The 25,435-nt window shown below is 46.5% G+C and overlaps 1 protein-coding gene across 1 annotated transcript in view; it reads left to right on the top strand.

Annotated features, from left to right (window-relative positions):
* The window catches only part of LOC121869134 (docking protein 2-like), a 109,653-nt gene extending 90,198 nt beyond the window's left edge, over nt 1–19,455 (top strand). Inside the window, exon 9 of the mRNA XM_042370321.1 lies at nt 19,376–19,455. Coding sequence (XP_042226255.1) covers nt 19,376–19,455 — 80 coding nt within the window. The remainder of the gene's footprint in view (nt 1–19,375) is intronic.
* The last annotated feature ends 5,980 nt before the right edge of the window (nt 19,456–25,435 follow it).

Genomic DNA, 25,435 nt, shown 5'->3' with positions numbered 1-25,435 from the left:
TCCCGTAGAATGGAGACGGCAGTTTTTAGGTAAAACTCCTGGACACGATCCTGTAAGGGGGAAAGACCAAGTTCGTTATATAGAGAAGTAGAGCGTGTCCACTGAGGAGCCCCAAGGATGATACGAGCAGCTTTCCTCTGGATAACTTCGAGACGGTTGACAGCAGTCCGACTAATGTTGACGAGGGCAGGGGCGGCGTAGTCGACACAGGAACGGACAAAAGACTTGTACATGGTGAGAAGTACAGGGATGCTGGCACCAAGGGAACCCCTGCACATGGTAGAGAGGGGAGCGAGACGCCGAAAACATATGTCTCGAAGATAGCGGACTTCAGGGATCTGACAACGTGTGCGAGTTACATACACACCCAGGTATTTTGTCTCATTAACCCAGTCCAAGGGCGTTCCTGATAAGAAAAGGGGTGGAGGTACAACACGACCGTGCCACATGGCTTTTGTTTTCGCAGTTGAAAGAAGGAAACCAAGTGAATCACACTCTCTGGAGACCAGATCAAGGGCTTCCTGCATGCTGAGGTAGTCAGGGGCTTGGAGGAGGACATCGTCGGCATATCCTGAGTGGACAACTTCTGTCGGCCACGGGAGTGATGCAATGGAGTGCATGAGAGTGTTAAACAAGGTGGGACTCAGGACTCCACCTTGAGGGGTGCCGAGGTTCATTTCTTGAACAGGAGACATAGAGCCTTCAACGCGAACCCGGGCCTGACGTCCAGTGAGGTAAGAGGCGATCCATTGTAGAAGTCTCCCTTTAACCCCTAACCGTGCAAGTTCAGCTAAAATGAGGGCAGGCTGAGCCGTATCAAAGGCTCCCTTGATATCAAGGAAGACGGAGACGCGGGCAGTCTGATTGCAATAAAAGGAAGCAATGGAGTGTGCTGTGCTGCGATGTTGAATGAAACCATTGAGGGAGTTGTGGAAGCCGCCTATGGTGTGAAGAAGGCGACGATGGAGTACCCTCTCCATCATCTTGCAAACACAGGAGGTAAGACTAATGGGTCGATATTTCCCAGGATCTCCCGGCTTAGGGATGGGGATAATAGTGGCATTTTTCCAGTTGGACGGGAGAACCCCATGTTCATAAGACATATTGTAGAGAGCAAGCAAGGGGCCGTTAGGAATATTAGTACAGGCGTTGAGGACGGAGTAGGTTATCTGATCATCCCCAGGAGAGGTGTCTTTTCTAGAGCGACGAGCACTGTCAAGCTCGAACTGTGTGATGGGATGATCAGTGGGGGCAGGGGAGGTAAGAGCAGCACGAACAACAGGCTCAGACGCATCGATGCGGGCCTGCACTGCCTCCTGCATTGGATCTGGAAGTGCCTCAGGGGAGGAAGCTTGTGCCCAGTCCTCCATTAAAGAGCAGGCAAGGGAGGCGGGTCAGGGTGGGGAGGAGGCCTCCGTCGAGTACCCCGTATAGCATTAATCCGATTCCATACATAAGAGGGTGACGACTGGAACGATAGAGATCCCGTGAAGGATAGCCAGTCCGCCTCACGTATCCGACGGCGCTCCTGAGTTGCAAAGGAGCACCAATTTTTGAAGTCTTCCCAGTCCTCTGGAGACCGAGACCTCCGTATGGCAGAGTGGAGATCACGGGTTACCTGCCGGAGATGTCTCATGGCAGGGATACGATACCAGTAGTTGGTGGCACTTCTGGGGTGACGGGGAGGGCGTGGAGGGGTAGCGCGATTGACAGAGTCATACACGGCATCAACAAAATCAGCGCTGTAAGAGTCAAGGGACTGAGGGACAACATAGGAATCCGCCCAGGTAGAAAGGTATTGGGTAAAGGAAGGAACAGCATCTTGTGTGAGACGAAGGCGAGGGGATCGATAAGGAGTTGATGTCGGGGCAGAGAAGGAGAGCCTGAGATGGGTAGTAACGGCAAGATGGTCACTATACAGAGCAGGCTCGGTGCAGACGGTAGGATGAAAGGAAGTATGACCGTTCAATAGTAAGCCAACATCAAGGAAACTATGGGGGAGGCGAGTAGGATCGTCAGGACAAAGAAAGCGAACATCATCATCCCCATTAAGAAACTGTGAGAGATGTGATCCATTAAGGGTACATGGAGTGGGATGATCCGGAGTAAGAGTGGGATGGCGGGCATTAAAGTCGCCAAGAACAATAGTGGGAACCCCATCATGGAGGTCGTGAAGAACCTGGGGGTCCAGAGAATCACTCTTGAAATGAACATTGACTACACGAAGGGTCCGGTCACCAAGAGTAAGGGAGACAGAAAGTAATTCAGACGGGGGTCCATGTGAGTCAGGTGAAGGGAGACGAACAGATGGAATGGTGTTACGCACAAGGGTGAGGAGGCCACGAGCCTGCCCACGGTACCGAGGCAGGGTGTAAACAGAATAGCCAGAGAGGCGGAGTGGAGTAACATCGTCTGTGATGGTTTCCTGAAGTAGAGCAACATCTACTTGATGGGAGAGCACAAACTGGGCGAGGTCTGTCCGGCGAGGTCTAAGTCCCTGGATGTTCCATTGTAAGAAGAGGAGGGAACGGCCTCCGGTGTGAGATGAGTCGGAGGGGCTAGATAGGGCTCCAGAGGAGGTACCAAATTCTGTTGAGAGAAATGGAGAGGGAGGAGTGGGAGAGCGAGGGATGGATCCTCCATCTCGGGAGATGGAAGGAGGCGGGTTATCAGGGCTTGCAAAGTGCGCCCCTGTTGGGTCAGGGTGTCCAGAATGAGTTGTTGTTGCTTCTGCAATGTCGCAATTGTTTTCACAAACAAGTCGAGTTGGGCTGAGAGAAGGTTGATTTGCTTGGAGTGGCGATCCAGACGGAGAGTGATTGTTTCCATAGAACCAACTTGGTGTACCTGTGCATGAGCTGGAGGTGGCGGCGAGGATTGCCGAGGGCCCGACTGGGCATGTGGCGGTGGTAGCGACGGAGAGGGACGGTGAGGGTTCAGTTGAGTAAGAGGTGGTGGTGCTGGTGAGAGACAGCGGGGGTCCGGGTGGGCAGGAGATGGTGGTGACTGTGTGGCAGGGCCGGCAACGACCTTGTTCCAAGAACGGTAGGGAGAGGGAGGGAGGGGAGAAAGGATGGGTGGTAGGGGTGATGGAGGGGGTGGTAGAGGAGAGGAGATCAATGGGAAATCCTTGGTGGATGGAAGAGGCGGTGGTGGATAGGATTGAGGTTTGGTTGACAGGGGCTTCGTCAGAGACGAGGGCGGTGGTACAAGGTAAGTTTTCCCCGGGCGAGTGCCAGGACGCTGTGGGCAATTGGCATTCCAGGCGTGGTGACTGCCATGGCAATTGACGCACCGTGGAATAACTGGGATTTTGTTCTGAATTTTCGATTTGCATTCCACTGTGTCGTGAGGACCTGCACAGAAACCGCAGGCGACCATCCTCGTGCACTCCCAGGTGCGGTGTTTCCACGATTGGCAACGACCACAGATTTTCGGGGTTCCGATAAATCGGTCGAGAGGACAGTTGTGAATTGGTCCTACATTCACCTTCGGGGGGAGGGGGCCCACCCACCAGCCGATGAGTTCGTTGGATGGACGTTTGGAGACCGGGTTGATGCGGCGTTCCATGTCCAGTAGTTGTGGGAGAAGAGGGCGAAGATCGTCGATAGGGATCTCCCAGGGTACGTGGCGAACCATTACCTTGGTACGACGAGTTTCTGGGGTGATGATGGTGAACTTCAGCATCACCTCCCCCTGGGGAGCAGGAAAGCCCACCTGAGTGAGCAGGCGTACCGTCTCGTCCATTTGTGTGGTGACTATCACGGCTGTGGGACCTCGGCGGAGGCGAAGTGTTGAGTCCTGAAGTGGAGAGCAGTGACGGAAGAACCAGATCGTCCGTGTGCTCAGAGGCAAGTCCCGAGGGAAGGCGAGACGACGAAGGCGCGACGGGGCAGGGAGACAAAGGGAATCCCCTATGTCCATCGTCGGCGGAGGGTCGGTCATTGAGCCACATGTAGGCTCACTTGGGGACCCTGATGACAGGAGTCCACCCTCTACAGCCCCAGAAGGGGTGCAAGGGGGAGCCGTGGCCCCTGCTGGAGACCCTGACTTCTGAGGTTTCTGCTTCTTCTTTGACGTGTCTTCAAGAAGAAAGTCGTCAGCATCACTGTCACCCACCGCCGCCGTTTCCAACGAACGGGAGCGTTTAACGGCGGGCATAGGGCACGTTGGCAATACTGCAGTCAGGTGGAGTGGTAATGACGTCACACTATCACATTGCGCATGCGCAAACTTGAAAAACTTTGCTCAGAGGGATCGGGTGGTAGGACCAGATGTTTTATCCCCAAAAAATGACAAAGTCCAAAAGTAACAAAAAAATATATGCCACTGTGCTGATATCTGGGTCTTACTATAGTTGTCTGCACAGGCTGGGATTGGTAGACGCGCTAAATTCGTCAGAAATACGAATTTTAAGGAGCAGTCTCTTACAGCCTTTGTTGACACTACGCACGCATGCGCGTTCGATCGAATAATCTTTAACGAGACTGTATCTACAGCCTGGGAGTGTGTGTGTAAGATATGTGGCATGCAGCGCCGTTTTCAGGGAGTGAAACGGTGAAAATACTCCGTTTGCATTGCCACACATCAATGCTGAGGAACACATATCACATGGATACTTTATTTGTTTATGTTATGTAGCATCGTGGTGTAATCACGACTGAGCGACTTGGACAAAACTACGGGGAACCCCCAAACGGAGCAATACACAGTTCACACCCATGACTACAGCGCTGCGTGCCACATCTCGTACCTGTGCCCTCACACCTTCCCAGGTCGTGGTACAGTACCATCATGTGGAGGCAAATGTACACTCTCCCAAAACAGTACCGGCCTCCCTGGGCCTGAAGTATTTGGAAATGAACACAATAACACGTGCGCAGCAGTCTCGGTTTGGTTGGTATTTCTGATTGTGAGTTGTAGTTTTAGATCTTTCTTCTTGCACCTAATAATCGTCATGAGATATGCAGTATACCACCTAACCTAACGTAACCTAACCTAACTAAAAAAAATGATTTGCCTCAAAGATAAATGTCAGAATCAACTAAAACAGCAAGAAAACTAGCAAACAATTTTTTTCGTTTGAAAAAACGTGATGGGTGGGAAAAATGACCATAGAAATAATACAAGAGGTCTGTTAAATTAAGTTCAGAAAAATGTACCGGTTGAATTTTATTTAATTTTTTTTTTTTTTTTACGGGGATTAGCCCACCCGGGCACAGGTCACTGACCCATATCAGGGCCTGGAAAATAATAATGATAATAATAAGTAATAACAATTAATAATTAATAAAAATAAATAAAAAATAATAAAAAATTTAATAATAATAATAATAATAATAATAATAATAATAATAATAATAATAATAATAATAACAATTAATAATTAATAAAAATAAATAAAAAATAATAAAAATTTTAATAATAATAATAATAATAATAATAATAATAATAATAATAATAATAATAATAATAATAATAATAATAATAATAATAATAATAATAATAATAATAATAATAATAATAATAATAATAATAAAAATAATAATAATAATACAGTAATACAGAATTACAAAATGATCTAGTGTGAGAAATATTCATTATGTATGTTGTGTTGTCAACAGTAAAAGAAACAATTGAGGACCCTACAATTGTGTGTAAATGAGGCAGAAGGTCAGATAAGCAACCTGGGACTTGGTCACAATTTTTGTGGGGCCATATGGCCGCAGGGTCTACCAGGAGGTAGACTTAGCCACACTCTTTTTAACATATTAATGCACATTATGACTCGCTATGAATTTCCTGGAGACACAGGTTGTAATATATGCTGATGATATACTGTCAAGCAGAATGGGTTAAAAGTTTGTATGCTAAAATCTAGGTTCAAGGGCGGTCTATGAGTATTGTTAACATCTATGTTCAGTACATCCTCAAAGTCTGGATATTGATGACATGCCTGGGTGCCTATTTAATTATGCTAGTGTTTTTGGTTGGTGATATTAATGATAGACACGAAGTCCTGGGTACTATGGGACCGAGCAACATTAATGGAAGGAGATGGTTACACTTCTTGGAGGAGTTTGGTAATATTGAAATACTGGGAAATCCTAAGCCTACCCACATACATGGAGGAAGGTTATATTATGCAGTACGTTTTAATACAAGTGGATTAAGAGCGATTGCTGTCATAGTTAGGGAATTGCATTACGAATTACTATACATGTTTACAAAATACAGAAGTTAATTAAGCGGAAAAAGATATTGGTTGCCGGAAGACAAAAGGATGAGCTGATTACTACTCTACAGGATTGGTATATAGATTATTAACCAAAGGATGTTGATAACTTTTATGATGATTTATTACATATTATTGATTCTGTTTTGACGACAAGTAAGTGTAATTATAAAAGAGAAATAAATAATGGGAACGTAACATGTATGTTAAAGACAAATTGGTTCAGGGCTGGAGTAAACTCCTTAGAAAGGTGCAAAGAGAATGAAGTGCAAATCCAAGTGATAATGAAATCAAGGAAGTACTGAAAAAAACTGCAAAAATGTGTAGTTAAATCAAGCAAGAGGCGCGGAATAAATACTGGACAGACTTTTTAAGGAGAATCGCTAAAGGCAAAAACTTGGGTGAGATATGGAAGGAAGTGAATAGAGTGCGAGGTGTTCGAAGCAAGGGCAACAGCTACGCTGACCCATAGGGCAGGGCCAGTCATCTTAATAGGACATGGGCTGGAACTGCTAGTTTTGCCGAATTACCCCCGAGTGTGCAGGCATCATTACAAAGTACAGTAAGAGTAGACTTAGGCGTGAGTAAGTACAAAGTCAGTGTACACTGGAGGATAATATATGCGTTCCTATAACGAGAGGCGAATTATTATATGCGAATAAAATAGGAAAGTCTACGGCAGGCGGTGATGATGGACTAACATATGATATTTTTAACTGTCTGGCTGGTATTAGAGAAGAGCCCCTGTTAGACTTGTTTAATATGTCTTATAATGGAGGTTGTATTCCTCTTAAGTGGAAGAAAGCAGTAATTGTACCAATACCAAAGAACAATGGCGATCTTCGTCCCATATCTTTGACCTCTTGTTTTAGTAAAATGAAGGAAAGAATAGTATTAAACAGGTTGTTGTATAAAGTGGAAAATCTCTTGACGCCCAATTTACTTGGATTTATGAAAGGTAGAAGTACTGCAGACTGTGTTGTAAAGTGTTTGAATAACTCCAAGGCTATATGCAGGACTTTTGTAGACTTAAAAGGGGCCTTTGATAGGGCAAATAAAGAAGTCATACTTGAGGAAATTAATTACTTTAGAGGTTTCCGGGAGGTTGTTGAAATGTATTGTGGATTACTTAAGTAACAGAATGGCTAGAGTATGATTTCAGGGTTGGTACTCAGAAGAGAGATGGAGTTGGGGACTCCACAGGGAGGTGTACTTAGCCCCAATCTTTTTAACATATTGATGAACATAATGGATCGCTACGAATATCCTGGAGACTCACAGGTTGTAATATATGCTGATGATTAGGCTTAGGATAATTATGCATATGCAAATGCATATTTAAGCCATTTTTTAGCTAAAGTGCATATTCATATTTTTTGTTTTATAAGGCATATATTTGGAACATTCCAAAATATTATAAAACATTCTTCAACCTCAAGGGTCAAAAAATTCACGAGCATAACAGCAACGCTGGGGCAGAAATTACTGATATTTGAAATATAAAAGTCCATTTTATTGCACTAATACAAAATCGAAAATACGCGATTTTGTTTTAGAGTCATAATATCCACAAGGAACATACTTAAGTGACGTTTATATAGCTCAACATTAGGCTGTGGTTAGCTAGGCCGTGATTGGCTGGTCAGTGGACATGAACTTTACGTGATGGGTTCGTGTTCAGCCAGGCAGGGTATAGATGCACGGGATCCATTAGTTCCCTCCTGAAACTCTTTTGTTCTTCTATTTTCTTAAAAGGAAAATACTTTTTTCAGTATTGTTTAATAAATTACTTTATGTCAGTATATTGGTTTTTTTTTGTATTTAATCCTTCTTTGAAAAATCCTAATTCGGCGACATCCTGTCTGGGAAAATAAATCTACTGAGAAAATGTATAGAAAAGGAGTTATTAACTTAGTAGTTATTATTTATTAACATATTTTAAAGTGCATATTTGCATGCATATTTAGCCATTTTTAAATGCATAATTATCCTAAGCCTACTGATGATACACTTTTACAGTGTAAAGGTATGAGAAACCTGCAAGAAGCTTTAGATGCATTGAGTACACTTTGTTGTAGAATGGGCCTTGTAATTAACAATGAAATACGAAATATCAAGTCAGAAATTATGAACAAGGGATTTATTTTGAATGGACTAAGGCTAGAAAAAGTTGATGTTTACCAATACCTTGGGATGTACATTGCGTACAAGTCCAACAGTAAAGTACGTGAGATGCAATACCTGGAGAATGCATGCAAAGGAAGTTTTAGAAGGCATTTAAGAGCTTTGGCATGGAAGGGAAATGGTGCAGGTATTCCTATTTTAAGGATGGTTTATATCAGTATTAAACGTTCAGTTATTGACTATGCATCTCCCATCCTTATTATGTACAGTAAGTGAGACATTCAAAAGCTTGAAATGATACAAAACGAGCCCTTAAGAGTCGTTTTAGGTTCTCAACGGAACACTTGAATTGAAATAATGAGAATGGAGTTAGATTTACCAAGTATAGAACATAGAGTAAAGGAACTTGGTGTAGCTGCAATTCTTAGGACCATTAGGAGAGGATAAGATAATAGGTTGTCCCGTACAATAATGTGCTTGAATGAAAGAACAGATCTTGCCAATGTGTCCAAGAATGCAAGGTTACTGTATAATAATATGATATGGAGTAAAGAAATATTGTATTTCATTACAAACTTATTTAAGGTTTAGACCATGGCAGGAAGGATGCATTGCAGAAGATATTTTACAGCTTGAGGTGCAAAAATAAGATTGACATCCCAGCTACTTACGAAATGTCCTTTTAGAGAAAATAAATAGTTTTCCCAGGCGAAACACTGTACATATAGATTGTGATGGATCAGTATTAAGTAACGGTCAAGCGGGATGTGGTGTTTTTATAAGGTAATATCTTATCAGTGAGTGTTATGCAGATGAAACAGTTTGTAAAAGAATTAGTAACAACACCTCATCCACGCTGGGTGAACTATACAGAATTTGTGAAGGACTCCAGGTAAAGGAAAATGTATTTTTGTTGATAGTAAAAGTCCATTGGAAGCCTTGCAGAGTTAATATCCATGTAACTTTCATATTGTTAATACCTGTAAACGACTGGTCATAGTAATACAAGAAATGGAATGAACTGTGAAGTTTGTATGGATTCCGTCACATGTGGGGGGGTTCATTTAAATGAAATGGCTGACAAATTGGCCCAAAACGCTGCAGAACAGATGTATATATTGTTAACAATGTAAGTATTAGAACGATAAAGAGAGGAATGGAAAAAGGCAAGAAGAGAAGTGATTACCTTATATATGTAGCGAGAGTTTTCAGCATTATTTGTATGTTTTACAAAACACTAACTAACCAACTGTTGATACTGTTATAATGAGACTAAGATTGGGATACAAATATTACTGGCAGATAAGTGGAGGGGCGGGTCAACTGTGTCATCTTAGGATGCACATACACTACAACATTATGTATTACGATGTGAAAAAATATCCAACCATACAGGAACAGTGAGATCACTACTCGAAAGAAACAAGTTTGTTGGATGATTAATAATAGAAAGATTAAAATAATTCTTGTAATGTATAAACATTTTGCTCCAAGGATATAACATTTAACTTTGTGTAAGATTGCATTATCTGTTCTTTTAATTTAGTACAGTGTTCATGTAAAAATGAACTATTTCATTTCTGTAAAAATAATTATTGTATTTTTGTAACATTTATAACTTTTTTGTAAGCCCCAGAAGGGTTAGGGTGGGAGTAGTAATCTACCCTATCCTTTTGATGTAATATTTTTATCTATATATATAAAACAAAGTAGTATGTGTGTTTGTGTATCTGCACGAGAATCTCGGAACCTACTTTACCTATCTGTAGTGATGATGGATGGTGTTATATGTAGTGATGATGGATGGTGTTACATGTAGTGATGATGGATGTTGTTATATGTAGTGATGATGGGTGGTGTTATATGTAGTGATGATGGATGGTGTTATATGTAGTGATGATGGATGGTGTTACATGTAGTGATGATGGATGTTGTTATATGTAGTGATAATGGGTGGTGTTATATGTAGTGATGATGGATGTTGTTATATGTAGTGATGATGGGTGGTGTTATATGTAGTGATGATGGATGATGTTATATGTAGTGATGATGGGTGGTGTTATATGTAGTGATGATGATGGATGGTGTTATATGTAGTGATGATGATGGATGGTGTTATATGTAGTGATGATGGATGGTGTTATATGTAGTGATGATGATGGATATGTAGTGATGATGGATGGTGTTATATGTAGTGATGATGGATGGTGTTATATGTAGTGATGATGGATGGTGTTACATGTAGTGATGATGGATGTTGTTATATGTAGTGATAATGGGTGGTGTTATATGTAGTGATGATGGATGATGTTATATGTAGTGATGATGGGTGGTGTTATATGTAGTGATGATGATGGATGGTGTTATATGTAGTGATGATGATGGATGGTGTTATATGTAGTGATGATGGATGGTGTTATATGTAGTAATGATGATGGATGGTGTTATATGTAGTGATGATGGATGGTGTTATATGTAGTGATGATGGATGATGTTATATGTAATGATGATGGGTGGTATTAAATGTAGTGATGATGGATGGTGTTATATGTAGTGATGATAGATGATGTTATATGTAGTGATGATGGGTGGTATTATATGTAGTGATGATAGATGATGTTATATGTAGTGATGATGGATGATGTTATATGTAATGATGATGGGTGGTATTAAATGTAGTGATGATGGATGGTGTTATATGTAGTGATGATGGATGATGTTATATGTAATGATGATGGGTGGTATTAATTGTAGTGATGATGGATGGTGTTATATGTAGTGATGATAGATGATGTTATATGTAGTGATAATGGGTGGTATTATATGTAGTGATGATGGGTGGTATTATATGTAGTGATGATAGATGATGTTATATGTAGTGATGATGGATGATGTTATATGTAATGATGATGGGTGGTATTAAATGTAGTGATGATGGATGGTGTTATATGTAGTGATGATGGATGATGTTATATGTAATGATGATGGGTGGTATTAAATGTAGTGATGATGGATGGTGTTATATGTAGTGATGATAGATGATGTTATATGTAGTGATAATGGGTGGTATTATATGTAGTGATGATGGATGGTGTTATATGTAGTGATGATAGATGATGTTATATGTAGTGATAATGGGTGGTATTATATGTAGTGATGATCTATATCTATATAAAACAAAGAAGTACGTCTGTTTGTTTGTGTGTGTGTGTGTGTCCGCACGGGAATCTCGGAAACTACTTTACCGATCTGTAGTGATTATGGATGGTGTTATATGTAGTGATGATGGATGATGTTTTATATATAGAATATGAAAAGTATCCCTCTGTTGTCATTGGCAACATGGATAAGAAATGTGAATACTGCAGTGCAAAGAAGTACAAAGGAGAATCTGCTGGACTGTGCTGCTCTCATGGGAAAGTACAACTGCCAAATTTTGAAAAACCATCACAACCATTGACGACTCTCATGCTGGGAACAACACCAGAGTCAAAACACAGTTTGGAAAATATACAGAAGTACAATTCATGCTTCCAGATGACATAATTTGGAGCTACCAGAGTAGTTCGTGAGCACGGATACATTCCCGCATTCAAAGTCCAGGGTCAAGTCTATCACAAAGCAGGATCCCTCTTACCACAGGAAGATGAGCAGGCAAAGTTCCTCCAATTCTACTTCATGGGAGATCATGAAAAGCAGACTACTATCAGGTGTGGCAACATTCAATGTGTCAGACATGACATTGTTCTATCTTTCCAAAAAATGCTGCATGAGCGCAACACGTATGTATAGTCATTTAAACATGCCCTGGAAAACATGCCTTCTAACCAGTACAAAGTCAGGATCAAAGCAGACACCTTAATGCACTACAGTGAGACAATGTGGAGCCTCCCGGAGGGTGGCGTCCTACCGTGGCCTAGGGCGGCGATTCCGCTAGTTGTGAATAAAGTATTTCTATTCCAATTTCAATGATTTGTGCTTTCAACTGAACATTATCTGATACACACTACGAGACGATGTCGTCAAGTCCTCCCATGCGATTGACAGTCACTATGGTGACATCACAGGCAACAGGAGGCAGTATCATCGCTACTTTATTATTTAATTAATCTATTACGCCCCAGGGAGCGACAAGCCAAGTTACAAGACCACGTGGTCAGACACTAATACAGTGGTACTCGTGTCTTGCAAGACACGCTATGACTTGTGATATGGAGACATTGATGTGAGTTGAGGACAATGGGATTTAGCACCCACCAAAGTGTGGGTAGCGTGCAAGAATTATATCTAAATTTATTATGTATAAATAGGTGGTGACATATACTGTAGTGGTTAGTGACTCTTCCTATGGTAGGAGGTCCCTGACAGTGGGACAGTCAAGGCAATAGTGTTGAAGGGTGTTAGCGTTGGGAGAGTTACAGAGTTTACAAGAAGAAAAGTGCGGGACATCCCCCGCCTCAGAAACTTGCCAGATATGTCTGTATCCTAACCTAATACGAGCCGAGACAACATTATGTCTTCGGACCATAAGTCCACGTCGACGATACTTGTGTGGATACGGAAGAAAGTGATCATAATGTTGGATGGATATACTCTCAGCCCGTTCACTATCCCTGCGATGGATTGTAGGGGGAATAGCGGCTGAACGTATTCTCTTTCGGTAGCAGAGGAGGGAGGGTGTAGCCCCAGCACCAGGGAGAGCCAGTCCACAGGCATTCTTGCAAGACGGTCAACAGTGTCATTGTGTGTTATTCCAACATGAGATGTGTGGTGGGATGAAATCCTAGACAAGGTTCTTCAAACTCCAGGGCACGAGCAGTAGATATATTCAATAAGTAGTACAAGACTTGGCAGGATAACCAACCGGTACAGAAACAGGAGCCAGCACAAGGAACTCCTCGTCGTAAGCAGGCCGAAGCCGATCTGAGGGAAGTTAGCTCACTAGGCAAGGAGAGTTGCTAGACATTACTAGGACAATAAATGAGGTCTTCTAGTTACTCGACTAGCGCGGTACAGACATAGTACATCGGGACATAGTAAGTGAACATAGGCATTAGACATAAGCATAGATATCAGACATGCTATAATAATATGTAGTAATACAGACATGTGAATAAATGGTACAATGAATGGTAACAGAGTCTTGGCGTCAGGGGTGTTCACATATCTTGGTATTTACATATCTACACACCTCCCTCCCCCTTTACGCTCGTAGTGCAATCTCGAGCGGCTACGGACTCTTTTTCCATGAGTCGGGGGGAGCGGCGAGGGACAATGGGAGGATCAACTGACGACCTTCGTTCCTGGTCTGGGCAAGGGGACACAGGGGACGGGGAGGAAGGTTCGTCACTAGAGGATGGCACTGGGCGGAGATGGCGTCTGTTTCGCCACCACACACGACCACTGGGGAGGCGGACTTGGTACGAACGAGACTCGCCACGGCCCATGACGACCCCGACCTTGTCCCAGCGGTGTGACGTCGGGTCCTGGATTCGTACTTGCTGGCCGACGGTCAACCTGGGAAGGGGGCGGGCGTGGGCGTCATAGTGGCTTGTCACTTGGGCCATCCGGGCAGCCTCACGGCGGTCACACTCGTCCGCCTTGATCTGCCATTCATCTAAGAAGGACTGGGGGTGGGCAGGCACACAAGTACGAAGGGGGCGGCCATACAACACCTGGGCAGGAGAGCGTCCGGCAGGGGTAGGGGTGTTACGGAGTTCTAGTAGGCCCCTGTCGAACTCCTCGCAGTCCAGGTTCCCCGTCGGTGCTGTCTTGAGGATGAGGTATTTTACGGACTTTACCGCTGCCTCGGCGTGGCCATTCGCCTGCGGGTAATGAGGGGAGGTGACGATGTGGTGGACGCCCCAGCGTTCGGCGAAGCTCTTGAACTCGTGGCTATTGAACGGGGGCCCACCGTCGGTTCGGAGGCGGAGAGGCACTCCGACTTCCCGGAAGAAGCAACAAAACATCCGGATGACCCTGGAAGAGGTGGTGTCCCGACCACAGGGAACTACCACGGGCCATCCAGAGAGCCTGTCGGCGACCACCAGGAAAGACTTTCCGGCCACATTAAAGAAGTCGGCGGACACGGACTCAAAGGGCCGCTTCGGGAGGTCATTGCACAGGTACGGCTCTTGTTGCTGGCTGGGCTGGAGTTGCTGGCAAGGCTCACAGGCCTCCACCATGCTCTTAATATCGGCGTCAATACCAGGCCAGAAGACGGTCTGACGGGCTCTGCGCCTGGTGGCTTCAACGCCGCGGTGGCTGTCATGGAGGCGGGATAAGGTGCGCCGGCGGAGGGCAGCGGGAACGACGATCCTGGGGCCGCACAACACCAGCTCTCCTTCCGCATAGAGGCTATCCCTTAGCTTCCAGAAGGGGAGGGCGGAGGCGTGAATGTCGTAGCGGTTGGTGGGGAATCCAGCGGAGATGTAGTCGAGGAGTTGGACGTATGCCGGGTCTTGAGCGGCGGCGATGCGAAGCTCCTGGAGAGTCCTATCGTCTTCGATGGAGGGCGTCGTCGTCGTCTTATCAGCAAGAGAAGTGGCTGTGTGTGTCACTAAAGACCGAACGTGAGCCGCGGCCGTGGTACAGTCGACTTCATCTTCAGGTGTGGGGCGACTAACAGGAGCTCGGGAGAGGGCGTCTGGTATGCACAGAAGCTTCCCGGCGCGCCACACAGCTGTAAAGACGTAGGGGGCGGTCTTCTCTTTGAGACGTTGGAGGCGAGGATTTTCGATGGCGTCCAACGTGTAGTGATTGAGGATGGGTATGAGCGGGCGATGGTCCGTCATGAGGGTGAAATGCCCAAAGCCGAACAGGTAAAGGCGGCACTTGGCCATAGCCCAGGCGACTGCCAGCATCTCTAGTTCGATGGTGGCGTATCTGGTCTCCGTGTCGGTCAAAAACCTGGAGCCACACTGAACTAAGCGCAGTCTACCCTGGCCGTGATCTTGAAGGAGGGCATATCCGAAGCCGTATAGACGGGCGGCGTCGGTCTGGAGGACCACTGGTAAGGACGGGTCGAAGGGTGCCAAGACTGGTGGTGACAGCAACGCCTTCTTAACATTCCTGAACGCTAGGTCGTGGTCAGGAGTCCAGAGGAAAGAGCGCTTGGGCTCATGAGGGGGCGTAGAGGTTGGGCTGATGTGGCGATTTTAGGGGAGAAGTCGGCCAGCTGATTTACCAGGCCCATAAACGAGCGAAGGTCGGTCAGGTTCGCTGGAGTAGGGAAGTCCCTGATGGCCTTGACCTTCTCCTCATCAGCTGAGATCCCCTCTGGCGAGATGTTGTAGCAGCAGTAATTAACTTGGGAGGCGGCGACCACAAATTTATCTTTGTTCAGGGTGATACCATGGGCACGACATCTTGTGAGCATCAGATGAACTCGGTTCAAGTGGGCCGGGAGATCATCGTCGAAGAGCAGGATGTCATCTACGACCTTCACGCAGTTGGTGACACCCTGCAGAGCCATATCCCCACGGAGGCAGTACGCATCCCCCGTTGCTGCGAAGCCCATGGGTCCGCGGCAGTGTTGGAAGCGGCCGTGGGGCGTGATGAATGTAGTGAGGTGGCGATCTTCTTCCGCCAGGTCGACTTGCCAGTACCCATGTAGTGCATCCGCCGTGGTAAAGAACTTTGCAGACGGGGTGACGCTGCGGACTGCTTGGATGGGCGTAGGCGATGGATGGGCGGGACGGGAGACCTGCGAGTTGAGATGGGTGAGGTCCACTGTGATGCGAACACCTACAGGCTTGGGTGCCAAGACCATAGGGTGGCACCACTCGGAGGGCTCCTCACCGGCGTGTCTGATGATCCCCTGCTGCACCAGAGAATCGAGCTCCGCCTTCACCTTGTCCCGTAGGGCAAAGGGGATAGGCCTGGGTGTGTGGATGGCGAAAGGCGTCGCGCCAGGCTTGAGGTGGATTCTCATCGGGGGGCCTGTCATCTTCTTGAGCGGCGTCTTCTGGAGGTCGGACTTGGAGACAAGGACGTCGCTGAACTGACGAAGAAAAACTCCCGGGCGGCAGCAGGTGTGGTCATGGCTGAAACAGGTATCTCTGCACACCTGTTGAGGTGTGTCACGGCGAGGATGGGCTTTGGGAACTCGGATGAGACGATGGCCAAGTCCTGACAATGGCCACATGACAGGAGAGGGGTTTGGATGCCCTCATGGACGTGGACTGTGGCAAGGCAAGACTTGGGACCGAGCTCTAGTGTTGCCTTGAAGCAACCCAAAGGTGGAGACATCGGGGACCCGTCCGCTGTGAGCACGTCGTTCATGGCTGTGGGTGACAGGCTACTCCTGGGAATGTTGAGGGCGTCCAGGTGTGTTGGTCCAATCACCGTGATGTCCGCGCCCGTGTCAGGTATCATCAGGAGGTTGGAAGAGTTGGTACCGTAGGACAGACGAACATTGACGGGCTTGGGGAACCTGTCACTCGAGGCATCATCCACGCGTCGGCATCCTTTGTTGTTCTTGGGAGACGGTGGTGTGGACGTTCTGTCGGGCTGTGAAGAGACGTTTTGACCTGGAGATGGAGGCTTCTTGGTGGACCTGCAACACTTGGCGAAGTGTCCTTGCTTGTTGCAAGCGTTGCATGAGACCTTGTTGGCAGGACATCGAGTTGTGCGGGGCCAATGGCCTTGAAACCCGCAGTTTCGACATTTACTATCAGCCGCAGGGCACTTTCCTGGACCGTGCTGGCGCTGACAGTTTCTGCAGGATTCGGGAGAAGAAACTGGTGACTGTGACGGGGGCTGTGGAGAGGACGCCGTCTGCATCTGGCGTTGATTCCTCTTGTAGGTGGAGACGGCATGAACTTGAGACGGCGATGAGTGTATAGCTGAGGCAGCCTCTCTTGTGGCCTCATACGACCTGCAACAGGTGACGAAGTCGGTGAGGGAAGAGGCGGCGTCGAGGGTGAGGAGTTTCTGAAGCAGGTCCTCGTCACGTACACCCATCAGCAAGATCATCTTGAGCTGGATCTCAGCACAGGTTACAGGATCGCCTGTACATAGGTCCACCTCGGCTGCTAGGTCCTTAAGTCGTGCGTAGAAGTCTGAGAATGATTCCCCAGAAGCTTGTTTGCAGGATAGCAGTTCCCTACGACGCAAAGCTTCATTGCGGAGGCCTCGGAAATGACTCTGCAAGGCGTTTAAAACCTCTGTCACTGACATGGGGGAGTCAGGGGAATGGCTAGCGTGTGCTCTAGGAGGCGTTGAACATCGAGGGAAATGCACGATCTTAATTGGATGAGTTGTTTATGAGGGGGCATTCGGTTGAGGTCAGACATAACAGCAAAGTCTTCGAAACGACGTCGCCATTGACGGTATACTTGATATGTTGCATCAGATTGAAGAGGTGGGGGGCTGGGAACTGAAGACTTGCTGTGCAGGGGTGTACTCGAGACGGCAGGTAATGGAGGAGGTACGGAGAGGTCGACGAGAGTTGAGACTGGAGCAGGTGGTTGAGAAGGCACTGAGGTATACCCAAGGGGGATAGGTGACGTGTGAGGAGGCGTTGTCTGAAGGATAGATGAAGAGGCTGAAGCTGGCGAATTGGTTGTGGCAGCTGGTGAAGTCGTCCTCGTTGCCAGCAATTCCAATAGTTCCAGGAATTTGCGGTTATCAGCTTGGTGTTGTTGTTGAAGTTGAAGACGGTAAGCTGATTCCTCTGACTGTCTTGACAATTCCTCTTGATGTCGTTTTTCCTCCTCTAATTGACGTCTTTGGGCTTCCTTCTCTTGGGAAACTTGTAGGAAGTGAATTAACTGACGTATATCCTGGCTCCCATCCTTTGAATTTGGCGCGCCCGGCGTGTGAGGCGTGAGGGGGGGTGGGAGGGTCTGTGAGGCGTCGTCTTCCTCATAATCCTCATATAAATTTCCCAGCAAATCGTCGTGATCAGACATCTCGTGTTTGGTATGGTTGCGATGGGAAAGACAAGGAGAATAAGGTGAAGTGCTATGTTTTCGTCAATGTACTTGCCTAAGTGCAGGAACTGGCGGGCAAGTAAAAGAGTATTGACTGTAATATTTGTGAAGTGAGAGGAGGCGGCTGGCGGCGGTGTATTCCTCCGCGCGCCCGGGCGAGATGGCGGTGCTGACTCAGTCGAAGGGGGGGGCGCAGGCAGTGACCTGCGGGCCGGCGCAGACGGAGGATGTATGCCGGAAGTGCTGTCTTGGAAACTGGGCTGAAGGCGTTTCTGCTACCTGTAGGGCCCCAGAAACATAGCAAAACAGGCATGAAAGGCACTGCACTTCACTTATGGCACTTCACAAGGTCACAAAGCACTTTAAATCCAGGGGCACTGTGGAGTATATCTTTTGGGCGGGAAACAGAGGAAGAGCGGGAAACAGACGAGGCCGGCTCTTGAGACTTGTCAACTGTCGTGTTGGAGCTACTCAACTGCGCCATGTGGTGGGATGAAATCCTAGACAAGGTTCTTCAAACTCCAGGGCACAAGCAGTAGATATATTCAATAAGTAGTACAAGACTTGGCAGGATAACCAACCGGTACAGAAACAGGAGCCAGCACAAGGAACTCCTCGTCGTAAGCAGGCCGAAGCCGATCTGAGGGAAGTTAGCTCGCTAGGCAAGGAGAGTTGCTAGACATTACTAGGACAATAAATGAGGTCTTCTAGTTACTCGACTAGCGCGGTACAGACATAGTACATCGGGACATAGTAAGTGAACATAGGCATTAGACATAAAGGTTGCAAAATATTGAAACTGAAATTATTTTCTGTTTATATACACTAAAATCTACAAAAAAAGTGATGGGCCATTAGTTTTAGCTGATCTTCCCTCCTATGACACACCCTACTACGGCAGTCATGGGGAAGAGGCGAGTATAGAGTTCCAGGAGACAGTGATGCGTACTCCGTTGTGGTAGGAAACCATACACGCTGGATGAGAGTTTGTCCTGCAGCCAAAACATGAGACGAGTAAGGAGAATGCGTTCCATCGCCTTGCTGAAGCAAGATGTACAGGAAATGGGTCTGAATTTCACAGTGCCGCATATTGGAATGGATACTATTGTGCTGGAGGTCCAAGAATTGGGCGCATACCCCGTGCGAAAACAGGGATTGTAAAGCAGGAGGAGGGGGTTGCTGGGGACTTTCAGGACAAACAGAGAACTGAGTAGGTGACACCTTCATCACCCGGGGCAGTTGCCTTACCCCGAATGAGGGCACGTCGCAGTTCCTTTTTGGTTATCTCCAGCGTATCCTCTTCATCGACCTTCAGCAACGCTCCCATGAGACGGAGGGCACAGAGATGTTTTATTGGGAGGAGAGGGCCTCTTGAATGTGCTCCGAAAGATTACGGGCTTGGGATTGTTCTGACCATGTTTCGACAAGATCTTGTGTGTACTCTGCTGGGCTGTGGTGAAGGGCACTAGAGGACTTTTTCTTGACCACCTTGTTGATGAGGTGGCACATGGCTCCCACGGTAGTCTGATGGCTAATGGTTAACTCTGCCTGTGAGATTACGCCAGGATTCAGTCCGAACACATTGTTGGAGGGCAATTAGATCATCTCTGGATGACTGGTACTGGTGGAGACTGTCAAGGGTCGGTCGCCTTGGAATGAGACACCATCCTCCACCATTTTCTTTTCCGCCTGGAGGATACGTTCATCAAGGGTCCAGGCGTGGTATTCAAAGCGACGTTTGATGTGTGGCCGAGAGACGTAGTAACTGTGGAAGTTATGTGTGAAGTTCACGAGGGAGGAGTATAACTTCTCTGGCGACTTTAATTCGAATGTAGTGAGAAGGTTAGACATGTACGAGATGTAGGTAGGACAGTACTTCGGAGGGATGGTAATATGGTAACGAGTCTGGATAGGGGGGAGGTCCAGATGGGAGTGAGTAATGGAGGCTGAGGGCGACGTGGTCGGAGAAGAGGGTAGGGATGGATGAGGACCTTACATGGGATGCCACTAGTCCAGAAGTAATGATGTGATCAAGGGTACCTCCACGAGAGTGGCACCACCAGTATCCCAGCGAGATCGCTGGTGACGACGGATGTACTCAAAAAGACGAATCCCATTTTGGTTGGGATTAGGAGAGAGGTCCCCAAGCTCAGGGTGTCTAGCGCTGATATCTCCCTTGTAGATCATGACAGAGATTGTAGGACTAGGGAAGACAGAGAGATTAATCGTGACAGGGGCAGAGTAGACGTTTCATAGACGGATCTTGCCGTCACCCACTGCTATCTCAAGAAGCTGGAAGGTCATCTTGTCGTCCTCAGAGCAGCAAACAAGTCGATTTGGCATGGAGGAGGGGATGAAGCTGGAAGCTAATGAGACCCTTCCTGACAAGATGAACATAGGGAATGTAGCCAGTAAGTGGAGGAGCCTTCCCTCGAAATAGAGATTGGGCAGCAACAGCTTCCTGGGTGAAACAAAACATCTGGATGATGGTGATAAACATAATTTTCAAGGGAATTTCATGAGATAATGTTAAGCGGTATCCGGTTTTCGAACCTGACGTTTACCCTTATGAGAGCCAGGTGTGGAAGAGGAGGTGGCACGGGCGTCGCTTTGTGTTGTGCCACGTGAGGGGGCAGGAGACCAATGGTCCCCTCAAGGCGAGAGATGAAAGCATCTAGCTTCTCAGTAAGGGTGGTGACAGACGTGATGACGGTCTGTTGAGTTTCTACAAGAGAGGAGAGAGTGTTGTCAGTAGTGGTGTGCTGCAAGTGAGGTATACCGAGACATCAGAAAATTGACAACATTCCGGAGTCCAAGAGACAGGAGGCTGCCACAGAGAGACAGAAGAGGAGAAGAGTTGCCGAGGAAAAGAGACTTGAGAAGGCCCAGGGTGAGGTAAAAAAGGCCGATGATTGGAGTCAAGCTGATTCAGAGTTTAATGACTTCCCCATGGCTGATCCGAGTGCTGACCAGGAGAATGGTGACTTTGTCCCTAACCCAGAAAATAATGATCCCAAACCTTCCAGGCATAAGATTCGAAATAGGAAAGATATCCCGAGCATAGCTCTGGCCAGCATGCGACACCACACTGGTCTCAGAGAAACTGCAGAGATAGCAACAGCTGCCTGGATTGACGGTGGTTTGATAACACCTGATGATGTTCACCTGGTGATAGATCATAACAAAGTAAGGAGAGCTCAGGAGAAACTTGTCAGTAACCTAGAAGAGGAGTTTGATAAGGGAATAAGAGAAAATGGAATCAATTGTTTGTTCTTTGATGGGAGAAGGGATGACACTAAAGTGTTCATGAAAGTTGGAGATTCTGACAAGTTGTTCCCTGCCATGGTGAAGGAGGAACACTACTCCTGCTGCAGTGAACCAGGAGGGAAATATTTGTGGCATTTCACTCCAGAGAAAGATGACATCAGGAAACCAGCTGAGATAGTGGCAGATAACATTGTGAACTGGCTCAGAGAGCGGAACGTAGACCAGACCCTGCAGGCCATTGGAGGGGACAGCACCAACACGAACACAGGGTGGCAAGGGGGGGTCATACAGTGGATAGAGCGGAAGATTGGGAGGAAGCTGGTCTGGATTGTTTGTGACCTCCACACCAACGAGTTGCCACTCAGACATCTGATCCAGGAGCTGGATGGCAAGACTCTTTCAAACAACAGGTGGTCTGGTCCTCTTGGCAAGATGCTGGACTCTGCCACTGAGTTAAAAATAAATCCGAGCTTTGAAAAAATCACAGTTGGCCCTCCACTCGTTGAGCTTGCACATACTGTCATTGACGACCTGAGTACTGACCAGTACTATGGTTACATGATTTGCAGTGCCATCAAAACTGGGGTCATGCCTGATAGACTTGCTTACCTGCAGATAGGTCCAGTCTCACATTCTAGGTGGCTCACAACAGCTCTCAGGTTCTGCAGAATTTGGGTCGCTCATCATAAACTGAAAGGGAACCAGCTTCACAACCTGAGACTTATTGTCCAATTCATCGTGAGTGTCTACTTGCCAAATTGGTTCAACACCAAGGTCAAGTCATCGTTCTCCGAAGGTCCGAGGCATGTTCTCTTCCAGTTTGAGCTCCTGAGGAGTCAGCCAAGGAAGGTTGTTCAGATTGTGGAGCAGACTGTGAGGAGATCTTCCTGGTATGCTCATCCCGAGGCAGTTCTGCAGACAATGCTCTGCAGTAAGGATGAGGAGGAGAGAAGAGTGGCAGTCAAAAAGATCTTGGATATGAGACTTATGAGAGGATCTGGGCATGACGAATCAGTTGGTGACGATTCCTTCAGGGTCAGGAAGACTCCTGAAGTCAATCTAGGTGCCAAGACCCTCACTGATCTCATAGATCTGGATAACATCCAGGGTGGCAGTGAGCCCCCTCTTACCTGCAGCCTCACCAATGTTCAAGTCAGAGCTTTCCTGGACAACCCCATGCATGTCCCTGCCTGGCCCTCGCACACCCAGAGTATAGAGCGTTGTGTACAGCAAGTGAGCGAGGCCAGCAGTCACGTGTACAGCCAGGAGAGGAGGGAAAGCTACATCCGAGCTCAGGTGGTCAGCAGGGAGGTGATGAGTAAGAAACAGAAGCAAGAAAGACATGTTCTCTATGGTGTGCAGCAACACCGGGTCGTAGTAGTAAAACCGGTGTTTGTATTTGATGATTTTGTTTTCTAAAGGAATATTAAATTTAATAAATGTGTCAAGATCATTCGTTTCACTATTCTGGATCATTTTCATCCTAATAAATTAACCTGATACATTTACTTTACTTTAAATAAGCTATTTAGTGGTGTTGGTAAAAGGGTGGGAATACTGAATTTTCATAAGATTTCAAGTTAAAATTTACCTAGCAAAAAATGAAAACTTTTCAAATCTGAAGATATCACATGAGTCTGCACATAGAACTACATCATTAATACCATGAGCCGATTTTTCAAACTCAAAAAAAAAAAATTCGCCTCGGTATGACACACCCTACTGCCGTAGCCTTCATCGATCGTAAAAGCGCCTTTGATGTTGCAAATAGAGATATTATCCTTGATCAGCTAGTAGACTTCGGCGTTAAAGGTAATTTCTTAGATGGATTCGTGGATACCTCCGGAACAGAACCTCCCGTGTCTTCTTTATGGGGGCATGTAGCTCCACCAAGGACTTCAATCTTGGTACTCCATAGGGTGGTGTTCTTAGCCCCTTTCTTTTTAATATCCTTATGCATCGCCTACTTTCTCATCTTCCTGGTATTCCCGGTACCACAGTTACCTGTCACGTAGATGATATCTGGATTCACTCTGAGTCGCCGGATGATCTTCACCACCTCCTCAACTCATTCTCAGCGTCTTCTTCTGCTTGTGGTCCCATCCTACCCCCCCAGACAAAAGTAGGATCTTCTCTCCTCGTAACCCGGGGACACTCCGAGAATTCACTGTGGGAGATAGTATTATCCTTCCGTGCACCTGTACTGATTACTCCAGCTACACCTGTACGAGTACATGTCCATCCCATCGTCCGGGATCTCATAAATCGACTGCAACAGCGTCTAACCCCTCTCTTGTGGCTCACCAACAATGCTGCCGGGATTTATATCCCTGTAGCCAGAACTGTTTACGTCATGTTTATCCGATCTGCTTTCGACTACCTTTCTTCTGCCCGATGTCAACTTTTCCCAAAATCCCTAGATCCCCTTGAAAAGTTTCAGAACAAAGTCATGAGATTTATCCTGGGTTGTCCCACCTCCATCAGGATAGTTAACATGCAAACTGAACTCAATCTTCCTTCCCTTGTTGAGAGAATATACGCTAATGTCTCCTGCTTCAGTGTCAAATGTCTTCACTCTCCCCACCTTGACCCAAATTCACCTCAGCCTCTACTGCGGCCGGGTGGTCTCACCCTCATTAAAATAATTTGTTCTATGCTTCAGAACCTCGATATTGATGTACCGCAACAGAGGTTGATCATGGTCCTCCAACCTGGTGGATTCCCTGTCCAGCAGTCACCTTTACTCACAACACAAATGCGGACCCTCCTCTACTTCAGAAACAATTAGCTATGGAGACTATACACAGAGTCGCTACATCATCTATACACCGATGGTTCCCTACAGGGAGACGGAAGTGCGGGGTGCACTCTTTTCTCACTGGATGTGGACCCACTGGCGGGAGGTTGGGTCGGCCGTAGACTTCCGAACTGGTCGAGTTCAACCTACAGTGAATTACTTGGACTCTTGGATGCAGTTGAACTCCTTCAGAGGAGATTGAACGGTATAATCATATGCGATTCTCAATCTGCCCTCTAGGCCCTTTCCTCCTCTAAGCTTTTATGCCTCCATTTAATTCAACAGTTGTTACATCTATTAGCTTCAGTCCAGGAAAATTCTCTTATCATACATTTTTTGTGGGTTCCATCTTATGTTGGAATACCAAACAATGACACTGTTGACCGTCTCGCGATGAATGCCTGTGGACTGGCCCTCCCTGGTGCTGGGGATACACCCTCCCTCCTCTGCTACCGAAAGAGAATACATTTAGCCGTTCTTCTCCCTACAATCCACCCAACATTATGATCACTTACTTCCGTATCCACACAAGTATCGTCGACATGGATTTATGGTACACAGACATAATGTTGTCTCTGCTCGTATTAGGTTAAGAAACAGACGATCTGGCAAGTATCTGAGGCGATGGAGGTCCCGCACTTCTCCTCTTGTAAACTCTGTAACTGTCCCAACACTAACGCCATTCAACAATATTGCTTTGACTGTCCCACTGTCAGGGACCTCCTACCACAGGAAGAGTCACTAACCACTTTTCACTGTCTACTTACACATAATAAATTAGATATAATTCTTGTAAGTTACCCAAACTTTGATGGGTGCTAAATCCCAATGTCCTCAACTCGCATCAATGTCTCCATGTCACAAGTCAACTTCTGACCTCACTAGAGGATAGGTCACAGCGGCTTAGCTCCCGGGGTTAATTGTCAGTAATGGCTAGTGCTACTTATGAACAGGGCTGTGCCCTTGTGTGGGCCGAATTAGAGAGGGCCAAGGAAGGAATCTTGTTTAATGTTGTAACAAATAATCAAAGATATATTTTGTTACTTGTAAAGTAAGACCTAGTGCTCCATTCTTGTC

This window comes from Homarus americanus, unplaced genomic scaffold (assembly GCF_018991925.1).
Source record: "Homarus americanus isolate GMGI-L3 unplaced genomic scaffold, GMGI_Hamer_2.0 scaffold25467, whole genome shotgun sequence".
NCBI lineage: Eukaryota > Metazoa > Arthropoda > Malacostraca > Decapoda > Nephropidae > Homarus > Homarus americanus.
Note: the sequence above shows the minus strand (reverse complement) of the source record. Positions and strands in the feature narration are given on the sequence as shown.